We start from the raw sequence: 13,025 nt of genomic DNA on the forward strand, positions 1-13,025 counted from the left end.
TATGCGTGCTTTGTACATTCCTTTGTATATCAGCAATGCTCTGTCGTGGGGATGCATTTACTTTTGTAAATTTAGGTTCAATGCCAAAATCTTTCTTCTTTTGAATTTACAAACGATGCAGACTACCACTTGTAAAAATCAGAAACATATCTAGATATTATGTCTTTAAAAAGTTGTTTTTGATTGCACCATCCTTCAAAAAAAAGGGTGTCAACACATTATTTTCACTTTTACCTTTTTTAAAAAACATCTGGTCCATCAATCTGCTTTCCAAAATATAGTTAACAATTTGAATTATTGTTCCAAAACCTACAAATTAGAAACAACCTACTTCATCAGCTTTTTGCACTTTCAAATTCTTGTTTTGGGGAGGAATTGAGCTCCAATGTAATGCAATGAAGATCTTCAGATCTTTCATTTGATCTGTTTGTTTTACAATTATCCATGGTCCAAACAACTGCTTGTGTTTCAAGATGTATGTCTTTTTAGTTTTCAAAATCTGATATTTGCAAAATGGCTCACCAGATATCTGTCACATCTTGTCTACGGTTCACAGCTTCTGACATGTATTGCCATTTGATTTGTAATGAATAAGGCGTACCTACTTAACTTTTTAATCAACACAGCAACACAACAGCTGTTCAGTTTGCAGATTGAAGGATTTTCCACGGTTAACAAATACAGGCAGGATAATTTCATTTTTGTTGATTTTTTGCGGTATTTGCAGTATTTAGAACTTTGAAAGTACATTTACGAGTTTTTCACCATAAGCACCATTTCCAAAGTCTCACAATTACTAATAATAGACGTCTGGCAAGAAAAATTGCTGATTCTGTTTTCAATGTTTTATGAAAGATGTACACATTAATAATGTGTATAATTAATAATGTGTGTATTAATGTACACATTAATTAATACACATTAATGCTTTGCAAGTAACCCATCCTTGGTCATATGTGGATATCACTACTGGGGAAATGTTTCAGAAATCAGTATCAAAAAGAAATGGTACTTCAATGTTTCAGAAATCAGTATCAAAAAGAAATTGTACTTCAATATTTGTCATCACTGCTTATTTGAAGACAGAAGTTGTCATTAGCATGTACTAAAATCCACTGTGTTATGATAGAGGAACTGTGACTAAATAAATGGGAAGATTTATTCCAAGTGATGTATTTTAAAAAGTAGATTGGGACATTACATCATCCATCACTTTTCATCTGTAATTTCCCCTACTGTATTTACTCAAACCAAATAGCCATGCCTCTAACTACTTCATCGCTTGAATCTAGTTAAAATATTAAATTCTTTGTGTCCTGTAACGTTTTTTGGAGTAACCAAACTGAATAAGCCTACAACCCGGGATGTATTTGACACAAGACCAAGGGTACCCATATGTGACAGAACTGACGATTTCAGCAGACCTGGGAGTGATTCCTAGCGTTCGTCGTCGGGTACGAGCTACGAGTCAAGGTAATAATCAAACACACTGCCCCGTACAAATAATACTGTGCTATATCGGATGTCGCGACCACGCAGGTTGCCATGGCATAACATCCGCTTCTATTCAATCACATGGATTGCTTTCAATTCTATCTCATATCAACAACAAAGAAACATGAGATCTAGGTTCATGATTAAGTTTTTACGTTGCCATAGCGTCTACGTCTGTTATAGGCACAGAGTCAGCGGACGTCGGCTGAGGAATACAGAAGCCCAATCACCATCGCCTAGAGACCGAACCTTTGACCTCATCTCAGAACTGTTCGTGGGACTTGTCTCCTTCAGACCGTCCGCCGTCTGCAGCACAGTTGATCATAGTCGCTAGAATAGAGGACGTCGGTGAACAGCGTACTTGCTATCTTTGGTTTTTATTGACGTTCGTCTGGGCTGGAATCTGGTTTGACTTAAACTGCTAATTACAGTGTCTCCGCACTCTCTGCACACTGCGCTGCAGCTGATTGGAAGACTCGCGACACACTGCTCAGTACTCCCCCAACGTGTACACAAGACGCACCAGGTACCAGGTCCGTCATCTAGATACACCCTAAAACAGCTGGTACATCGAATGTTTCGACCCCCTTGGCTTGCTGTCGTTGTCGAAAAATTAACTGGATGATTATGTTTATAACAGTAAAATACGGAGGTGAGCGGAGCTTTCTTTGTTAAACCTTGTTTATGCGACAGGCCACACGAGCAAACATTGAAACATGTACGGGTTTTAGTTCGAAACATTTATCTTACAATGTGCTTATTGCATCGATTTTTTTCTCAGAAACAAAACCTTCCTAAATATTATATTTTACTTTCCCGCCTAATTAACACATCGTGTCTCACACAAATCGTAAATGAAGCACCGTGCACCGTTGTTGTCTTCGACAATGCCGCGCTATCGGTAGTTAGTTACTGTTATGTAGGTCATTTACCCCCACACTCATCATGACCTGAGTTCAATTAGTCTAGAACATTCTCAAGGTCACTGCCCTTGATGACCTAACAACCTTGAATTCAATTAGTCATGTTTGGAATGTTCTGGAAAGTTGATTAGTTGTGTAAGGGAGATAATTTTAGAACAGTAATTAGCATGTCAATAAAAGTTCTAGATTGTTCTTATATGCCTTTATAAAAGGGACGTGCTCAGCTTCCAGTCAGACTTTTGGGATCGTGTCTCTTGTGTGTTACTAAACTCCAGCAGTAGTCATTCTCAAGACTTTTCAAGACCTTCACTGCAACGCTGGATTTATACTGTGGACTTTGTGCAGCTTCAAGCCTGCAAGCCAAAGGACTGTTCATTCATTCGACTGACTGTTACAACTCTGAGACTGGAGCTTTGCCGTCCCAGCTGAGATAAGTAGTCTGTACACTCTTAAAGCTTGTACTCTATCCCTGACTTAGCAATTAGTTTTATTTTCGTAATAAATTTGTTTAAACGTTAACTGCTGAGTTCACCCTTTTGTTCGTTTTCTCTGCACGTAACAAATTGGGGGCTTGTCCGGGATCAAATCAGCCAATAGTGGTTTATATTGATCACAACCCTCTTGTTTTTCTGCAGAAATTTAAAGGCAAAATCAGAGATTGCTAAGATGGAGTTTAATGTTACAGGAGTTTAATCTTGATATTAGACATATCAAAGGCAGAGACAATTTAATTGCAGACTGTCTCTCTCGTATTTAGAGTTTATTGTTGTTCACTTTCAAGAAATTTTACTTTAGAGTAAAACAAAATTTGAGTACTTAAATCCTTTTCAAGATTACATTTGTAAAAGAAAGATTTTTCTTTGAAAAATTTTCTTTTTTTGAAGAGGGGTGTGTTATGTAGGTCATTTACCCCACACTCATCATGACCTGAGTTCAATTAGTCTAGAACATTCTCAGGTCACTGCCCTTGATGACCTAACAACCTTGAATTCATTAGTCATGTTTGGAATGTTCTGGAAAGTTGATTAGTTGTGTAAGGGAGATAATTTTAGAACAGTAATTAGCATGTCAATAAAGTTCTAGATTGTTCTTATATGCCTTTATAAAAGGGACGTGCTCAGCTTCCAGTCAGACTTTTGGGATCGTGTCTCTTGTGTGTTACTAAACTCCAGCAGTAGTCATTCTCAAGACTTTTCAAGACCTTCACTGCCAACGCTGGATTTATACTGTGGACTTTGTGCAGCTTCAAGCCTGCAAGCCAAAGGACTGTTCATTCATTCGACTGACTGTTACAACTCTGAGACTGGAGCTTTGCCGTCCCAGCTGAGATAAGTAGTCTGTACACTCTTAAAGCTTGTACTCTATCCCTGACTTAGCAATTAGTTTTATTTTCGTAATAAATTTTGTTTAAACGTTAACTGCTGAGTTCACCCTTTTGTTCGTTTTCTCTGCACGTAACAGTTACAAACATCATGGCCGTTTTTCAGACGGTGCACGCAATACATTGGTAAATATGTTGCGACTTGGCCGTCGATGGCGGAACGAACAGTTATATTAGTTACGCTCGCAGTTAGGTAAATACGACATGTAAGTGCAGTTTTTCTCCATGCATTTGCAATTGGAGTGTCACGGTTGAATTGTTGTCGGTACTCCCAATCACAATAGTCGCTTTATCGTATTCTTCTTTGCCTATTGTTGACGGCTTTTTATGTGACTTGTTGACGAGGAAACTCTAATTGCATTACTTCGCGTGATTTTCTCGTGTATGGGAGCGCTGCGTAACAAATGACACCAATTAAATCTGTGGGATGAACCACTTTGTATCGGGTGGCAGTAAAGTACTTTGGAGGGACGCATCGAGAGATTTTCACCTGGGACATTTTTTTCTGGGCAAGAAAGAATCGTAAGTAAGGAATGCTGAACACACTCATTGTACATGCATAAGGAGCTGTTCTTTTTAGAGCCTTCTTAGATACAATTAATTTCATTTTATATACAATCTGTGTGGAGATCCTTTTCTCACTCAAAAAGGCTTCAAAGGGTACAAAGTTACTGTATTTTGAGCTTTTTTTAATGAGTTATTAAGGTGAAAGTTGTCTGTATTGTTTGACTACATGAAACATGCTGAAATACTGGTCAACTGTACACAATTCCTACTCTGCCTGTGTGACAACATTAAATATTAGTTGAAATATTGTAAGGTCTCCACCAAAAACTCAAGTTCAGTGTGTGACTTTCACCATGCATGGCTGAACATACACTATAGCCTATATAAAGTTTGGACCCCATGTAAGCTTTTGTAATGAGATCCTGATTAGTGGTGCCTTTCATATAGCTAATGATAGCAGCTTTCCCTTACATTGTGCTAATATTTATTTGTCATGGGAAAGCAAGTCAGAATAGAAATTGTTAATTCATTCTCTGTTTGCTTTCACTAAAGGATAAATTTTGCAACTTACGAAGTCATGCAGCGACATCATTTTGTGCACTGAGTGACTTTATGCAAGTATTCAACGAATTTTTGATATCATGAGATGATAAAAAAGGCAACTTTGTCCCTTTCATTGAGTATTCTAATATCATGCTAATATGCCAAGTTCTGTATGTTTCCATGCATTGATTGATGTACTAAAGCAGATTAATAAGGTCAATGGCATTTAGCGTTGATTTATGGCCTAATTACAATAATTGGCTAAAGATACAAATGAGTTTACATTCAGTACACCATGCTTACTGAAACCATGTCCATAATTTTAATATACAGTCATAAATATCACTTCAAAGTCTCATTAAAGTTGGTTTGCAAATTTTGCAGATGGTACATATGAGCCCACATCGTTATGCAAATTTTCTTCATTATGCATGCTAAACCAAATAGATTCAGACAAATCACTGGTTATCAATATTAAAACATTGGTAGCTATTTACCTCTTACATACACATGTACACATATTTGTAATCTATTGTCTTTATTTTATCCGACAGATGACAAGAGTGAAATTTTCAACCCAAATTGCTTAAATGTGATATTGCTTCACAACATCAGGGAGCGATGTGACTGTGATGATGAAGGTATGTATATGAAAATTAACCCCTTCACCACTATGGTTTAGCCCAAACACATTGTTATCAATGGTGATTGTGGACCTGTTCACATGGACTGAGGGATGGACAGGTTAAACAATTACCAGCAGATGTTAGGGTGGTTGATGCAGCCTACATTACACATTCAGAATAAGACATTTGTGAATACTGCCTACATATAAAATCATTGACGAAATGGGAAAGTTGGGAAAAAGTAATAACCTCTGAGAGCAAGACTTGGAAAGTAGGGTGATTACATACATTGATTAGCAGCCTTACAATTGCTTTGATTGTGTGTGTGTGTGTGTGTGTGTGAGAGAGAGAGCATAACCTGCACCTATAGATCTCTATCTCTGACCATACTTAATTCAGTCAATTGGTGTCCCTCCACTCACTGGTTGGGAAACGTCTAATGTTTTAACGTGTGAAGTACCGGATTAGGAATTGTATGCGCATTATGGTTTGGCACCCGTATTTCATACCCATTTTCGTCGCGTTTTTCTTTCAAACTTTTGTTTCCCACAACAACTGCATCAACCATTTTATACCCTTTGAAAATACATTTCTTGCACTCGATCCCATTGTCATTCTTTTTTTAGAAGTATTGAATCTGTTCTATGCTTGATCCAAGTCTAAATTGTGCCCTATAATAAACTTTTGTGACAGGTGGGCATGACACATGATAATGTATGATGAATTTTGTATGATGAATTTTCAATACTTTATTGGCTTCTGTAATGTAAAACAATTTTTTTCTCTTATGTAATAAGGCATGTATTAAAACTTTTTTGATAACTCCAATAAAAAAACTTGTAACAGGTATCACATGAAATGTGGTGTGTATTTTGGTGCGAGGTGGATTGTATTCAAACCAAAATGAAGCCCCGCAATTACAAACACAGACATCTTATCAAACCATAAGGCGCATCGCAACAACAGGGACCCAGGTGTTTACCAACTGGTGTGTGGAGGGACTGTGGTTAAATCAAATGAGCTAGTATCAATACAATTCCAAAAAATTTCAAGATGTTAAAAAAAGTTGTTGGGTGATACTTTGGTTATTTCAACAGATTTAGTGGAGCTTTGCGATGAGACAGGCAATGTAATGCATCTACTTACCAATCCCACAGATTATGGAAAACAATATTTGACTGAAAGAAGTGTTTTCATCCTACTCAGAGTGGAACGTAGGTGATTTTTACACAACTCAATTAACCCTTTTTTCTCCAGTGCCGGAAACTTTGACTTACAACATCTATGGTAACCAATTTTGTGTTTAGATTTATGAAGTGAAAAATATGATTTTTGGAAAATACAAGTGAGTGCTTAAAGCTCCATAAGCTGTATCTTTTGGCCATTTTTTCAGAACTTTTGTTTTGTGGTTTCCCTACACTTTCTGCATTGAATCCTTAAACTGTAATTTAATGGCAATTATTGAGCATATCAACACAACCTATATGAGTATAATCTACATTGTTATTGTTGAAAATTGTATTAAAGTCTGGAGTAGAATTCATTTGTAAACATTAAACAATGATCACTACACACATACAAGCTGTGTTGACCGAAAGAACACTAAAAATTTCAGCATGACAAACGGATTAGGGTCAGACATGGTAGTTGATATACAGAAGAAGAATACTGAAAAACTTGCCCCAAGTTACAGCAAATGTCCCTTTAAAGTGTTAATGGTTGGCCACCAAAGTTAATACAACTCTCTCAAAATGAAATGTATCAGAAACAATGTCCAACAGTGTTGGTAGTAAATAGCGAGCTATATAGTAAACATCAATCCACTAATGTAGTTATCGAGCGTGGCCATTAGTTACATCCTTTTGTAATTTCCTGTAAAAGTTTCCTCAAAATTCTCTGAATTCTACTCATTAAACAAGCAACCTTTTAGTGCATTAGCAAAGATTCATTTGTGATAAAATGGGCAAGTTTTCACCTCATTTAAAATTTTCTGAGTATTCTCTGTTTTCTGCGCAGTATGGCATGTTTTGAACATGTCAGACATGTTCAAAACATTCCATACTGCAGAAAACAGAAAACAGAGAATACATAATCCAAGTGAAGGGACATTCAATGCCATGTATTCAGCTGGATGATACCACGTTTGTATGAGGATTCCCATCTCTATACGCACTATTTACACATTTTGTGTATGAAGGTAGCCATATTATAACCAGAAAATCATTCAGTATTCGTCCTAGGCACACTTGCACGTATGCAGTTCCACTCTATGGTTAATAATACTTCAATACAAATCTGTCACTGACTACATTTACTTAAACTTATCTTATTTGGAAAATAAAGTTTGTAAAAAAAATGCAAAAGATTTCAGCTGATGGACCTTTGATGTGCTAAACTCTTTGATCTGATTTTAGTTCCCTATCATCAAAAACTGCACCCTTTCATGTGTAACCATTTGAAAAATCATAAATCTCCCATCCTCCATTATGTTGTAACTGTAAAATGTCTTCAGTGTTTTAGATCTCCATGTGTCTCTGAAAGTTGTAAATCTTGATTGAAAGTGACTTGTCAAAATAATGAGAAAGAATTTCAATGCAAGTTGAATTAGCCCTAAAAGAAATGGTTCTCGTAAGATTGTCAGACCCTGTTTGAAATATCACTGACAGAGAGATAAAACTTGATGATTGAGAATGACTGCCATTAATCACACAATAGGTAATACCTTCATCTAGGGATAATCAATAACCAATTATTATCACATTGAATTTCATGCAGGAGACGGGGATGGTGATGAAGAAAAATACACATATCATCCACTGTTGCATGGTTTAGAGAGAAATAAGGATTTCCTGGGTAAGTAGGATGCTAGAAGTGCCAACAAGGCAGCAAGATAGTTTTTAGCTCACATTTGGTATACCAATGTGAGGTTATCGTATAAGCTGAATCAGTTCATTTGCATCTGGTTTGCATGTCTGTATATTTGTGGGTATGTGCGGATGTATGTCCGCCAAAGCTACCATCTCAGTATTTGGTGTACAGGTAGATGCAGGGGTTGAGATGTGAATTTGTTCAAATGAACACATCAGTGTCAAAAATGTGCAAATGAGGTAAGAAAAAGTGAAATCCTGCAAATGTGCAGGAGGCATGCCAGTGAGAAACAGGCCAACTCCACTGATCTTGACTCATTTCCTGTCATTGTTTATGAACTGTTACATATTAACAGACCAGCTGAAACCATAGACAGTAGATGGGGGAAGACCGTCTATACTAAACTAAGAGGGGCTTGTTTCTGCTATGCATGTTGCTAAAGTTGACCTCCAGTACCTAAAGTTAGACCTTAATTACTTTTGTCATTCTTGTTTTTCTGGTTTAAATATTTCTACCGGTAGTTGTTTTTCTGGTTGTACTGTGCAGAAATCATTGTCATAACATCAACGTAGAATTTTCCTCCACTGAACAGATAGAAACAACATTTATTGTTGATCATTGGTAACCCATACTGGTATATACCAATTCTGATCAAATTTGAGCAACACCGTATAATTGCGGTATTTTTTTAAAATCCTTTAGTCACAGTTAAAACTCAAAATTTACATTGGCACTCAAGTTTGTAATTACTGCCAAGAGTTTCTTGTATCACAGATCACAAAACTCATATTACACACTCAACAAACCTATATTGCAATCAGCACAACCTGTATCACACGTTGTCCACAAATCTTATACCTGTATATCAGTCTAGAAACATTGACTTGAAGTATTTACCACTGTTATTGACAACAATAATAATGATAATAATGATGACAATAGTAATATTAATGGAAAATTTTTCATTCACCTAGAAATGTTGACTCCCCAATCAATGATCGGTATATGAATGTTCAGATCTTAAAAATACCATATTACCACATATGTATACCGTATTATATCATCCAGTATATTGATGGTGCAAATACAATGATCTGATTGGTCGAGGCGTGAAAAGAACCGTGGTGTAATGGCAATATACCACGGCTGGCACTCGCGCGTGCTCTCAGCTTGAGGGAAAATCCGTTTTTGACGTTCGATGCTAGAATTTAAATATGCTGTTATGATATAATAGCAATAAATCACACCCAGCAACGGTACACCACTTGATTTTGACCATTTCACTTCATATATGCACTCGCTATCGCTCATGCATATATGTCATGAACTGGTCAAAATCTGGTGGTATACCATAGCTGGGTGTGCTTTATTGCTTAAATATACCATATACTGTAATTAATTACTGATGTGTACAATTTGTATCGGCTTTACTTATTAAATGAAAGTCCATACACTAAAACTACTGACAGATGACATGCTCATAATTATACTATACTACTTTGCAGCTCGGTTAAATCCAAAACGCAACTTACCCAGGACAAGTCATGATTCACACAAGAGTAAAGAAAGCAGGCATAGTAGGAACGAAGATCACATCGAATCATCATCTCCGACCTTGAAAGATGCTCGGCGTAAAGGAACAGCTCCATCAACTCAAACTGGAAGCTCGGCTAAGTCCAAACCACAACAAACAAACTCTTTAAAAAGAGGATCTAGCAGATCTCAAATGGGAAGACGATAACATCAAAATGCCGGTCTTACTTTATTACATTGTTGCTTGGAGTAAAATAACAAAGTGGCATTGTCTTTTGCAGTATATTATTGTCAATTTTCTGATATCTGTTTGGTTGCTGTAGGGATCTTTAAAGGCTGTCCTATACAAAGAAGATAAGCTATGCACAAAGAGTCCCATCAAACTATAAATACTGCATCACAAATGATAATGGTCTGTACTATCTTTTACTAAAGGTAATTTTCAGTGAATCATGTCACTGAAAATAATTTCTTCAACTGATGTGCAAGAGAGTTGGATCTGAGATTTGTGTGAAATTTTAATTCCTTTTGTAAGTGAGAAGACTTAATTTGAATTCCTTTTGGTGGTGAGAAAACTGAATATTTTCTGTGTGTTGTGATTTAATATTCAACACTGTTACACAGAAATTGTTTTATGTTGTACACAGCTACAACTCAGTTAAGAGACTTAAAACTTCCAAGATTTAATCATTTGTACATTTTGACACCATATGTCCTGATTGTGTATTTGTTGTGCTTATATTCATCAGTAAATCATTTACTGGTAGTCTGTACAGATATTTAACTTCAGAAAATAAACAATTTTGAGTTACATTCTGCTTCAAGTGTCCTTTCTAATACTCAAAATAATGTTGCCAATTTAGACATCAACAATAATAAACAAAAAAATACCGTCAAGGACACTATGTGCTCACATTCGGTTTGAATTTGTCCATTCGAGAAATATTTATACCAGGAAAAACAAGAATGACAAAAGCAAATAAGGTCTCCAACTTAGGTACTGGAGGTCATCTTTAGGAACATGCAAATCAACTTCTATAGCAATGGGAGAAGCAGATCCTAAATACATAAGCAAATGTCAAAGACAAAAAACAGAGAAGGCTTGATAAAAAGAAAAGGTGGGAGTGGGCAAAAAATGCACAAGGGATCTGGTAAAAAAGTAATGCTACATCATTGATCTTCTAAACCCTACCCCCTCCTGCATATCAAATGTTCCACCCCTTGGTATTACACAAGACCAAATGACAGGAAGTACATTTACAACCTTGGAGATTTTTAATTAATGCCATGAGTGTTATCATTCTAATGTAAACAGCACTTAAGTTAGTTACAGATAGTGAAATGCCTTCCACTGTGGGTGGTGATTACAACATCTGGAATTATCCTGGATCCAATTTCTCATCAGTTTTTGTATGTCTTACATAGAAAAGTTGCAAAATTGGTCCAAAATGAAAAAAATAGCGTCAATGACACTGTAGCTCCATCCTGGACTATTTAGTGTTTGTTCTCTGGTCAGATATTTGAACATGTGTGAAAGGGATAAAGTGCACGAAGTGAAAATACTTAAATGTAATGTACTGGAGACAGTGAAATATGTTTAATGTATTTATTCAGATATAAAATGGAAAAAAATACAGAATTAGAAATATCGAATACTGTGATACAACCATTAACTAAACAAGTCATTGACAATGACAGTCCCTATTTGTAATAGGAGTATTACTGTGAATTGCTTTGGAGCATTGGCATTAGACGAACTAGACACATAGTCTAAATCGAGGTGTTGCCAACACTGTCAGGTGTAATTATCAGCTGAGCAGTAATTCAAGTCGACCACAGAGAAATCAACTCTGCCAAAGTTGAAACATTGTCTCGCAGCAGGTCAGATGTAGTCAAAACAACTACACCTGAAAGCAAGTGATAAGACTTGGACAGTGCTTAGACATATGTGGTGGTTTTGTTTAGACTACGTCTGACCTCCTGCTAAACAATGTTTCAACTTTTGCAGAATTGATTTTTTATGATCGACTCATGTTACCGCTTAGCTGTTAATTGCACCTGACAGTGTTGGCAACACCTCGATTTAGACAATATGTCTAGTTCGTCTAATGCCAATGCTTCAAAGCAATTCACAGTAGTCTTGATGGGCAGGGAAATGTGGTCATTAAGAAGTATCACTGGAGTGTATATGTTGAGATCTATGGGCAAATAGGTCTATGTCGTTGTTCCCAATTTGAAACACATGAGGCATGTCTTAAGTTATGGTCTAAATCGGGAAAAAAGATCAGACCTCTAGCAGTATTGGCCAGTCAAGAAATACATATGCACTTGTAGTTACTTATTTATTGACATAAACATATATTTTAGGTAAAAGGTCATCAAGGTCACATGACATTTGGTCAAAAAATTTCTCTCCTATAGTTATCCCTATATACCAAAATCAGACATCCAGCTCTATTGGCTTGCTCAGAATGAGATATGTGCATAATTAATGAGCTACAATATGTGGCATCATAAGGTATCCAATCATACCAGATATGAAGGGTGTAGCACTTGTGGTTACTGAGTTATGGACAAATATGTATATTTGAGGTCAAAGGTCACTGAGGTCACATTACATTTTGTCAAAAAAATTCTCTCCTATAGTTATCCCTATATATCAAAATCAGACCTCTGGCTCTATTGGCTTGCTCAAAATAGATATGCACATAATTAATGAGGTACAATATGTGGCATCATAAGGTGTCCCATCATACTATACATGAAGGTGTAGCACTTGTGGTTACTGAGTTATGGACAAATATGTATATTTAAGGTCAAAGGTCACCGAAGTCGTCACATTTTGTCAAAAAAATTGTATTGCTAGGTTATCCCTATATACCAAATATAGTTATCAAAACAAACCACCAATTGTATGAAACATGGGCCTAAATACAGACAGACTGACATTCACAGACTGGCACAGAGTGATGACATTGACCCCAAGTGTGCCTTGGCCCATAGAGAGTGATAAAGATATAACAAAAAGCTGAATGTAATGATAAAATAGTTAAGTATAGGCCTACAGACACTGAGGGTGAATATGTTACAGCAATTTGATTAGTTTCTTTTCGTTTTCTACTTCTGTGATAATTTTTAAGACAATCAAAC

At 36.4% G+C, this 13,025-nt stretch overlaps 1 protein-coding gene across 2 annotated transcripts; it reads left to right on the forward strand.

Moving 5' to 3' along the window:
* Window positions 1–1,732: 1,732 nt before the first annotated feature.
* Window positions 1,733–10,686, forward strand: LOC139150494 (uncharacterized protein CXorf65 homolog). Of its 2 annotated transcripts, XM_070722885.1 has the most exons (5): window positions 1,733–2,146; window positions 5,403–5,489; window positions 6,572–6,688; window positions 8,250–8,327; window positions 9,848–10,686. In XM_070722885.1, exons 1-5 carry the CDS (start codon window positions 2,116–2,118, stop codon window positions 10,081–10,083), a joined length of 549 nt encoding a protein of 182 aa, XP_070578986.1. In that variant the 5' UTR covers window positions 1,733–2,115; the 3' UTR covers window positions 10,084–10,686. The 2 variants fall into 2 exon arrangements, with proteins under 2 accessions (XP_070578986.1, XP_070578987.1); XM_070722886.1 differs by lacking the exon at window positions 6,572–6,688 and having other exon boundaries at window positions 1,787–2,146.
* The last annotated feature ends 2,339 nt before the right edge of the window (window positions 10,687–13,025 follow it).

This window comes from Ptychodera flava, chromosome 14 (genome assembly GCF_041260155.1).
Source record: "Ptychodera flava strain L36383 chromosome 14, AS_Pfla_20210202, whole genome shotgun sequence".
Taxonomy (NCBI): domain Eukaryota; kingdom Metazoa; phylum Hemichordata; class Enteropneusta; family Ptychoderidae; genus Ptychodera; species Ptychodera flava.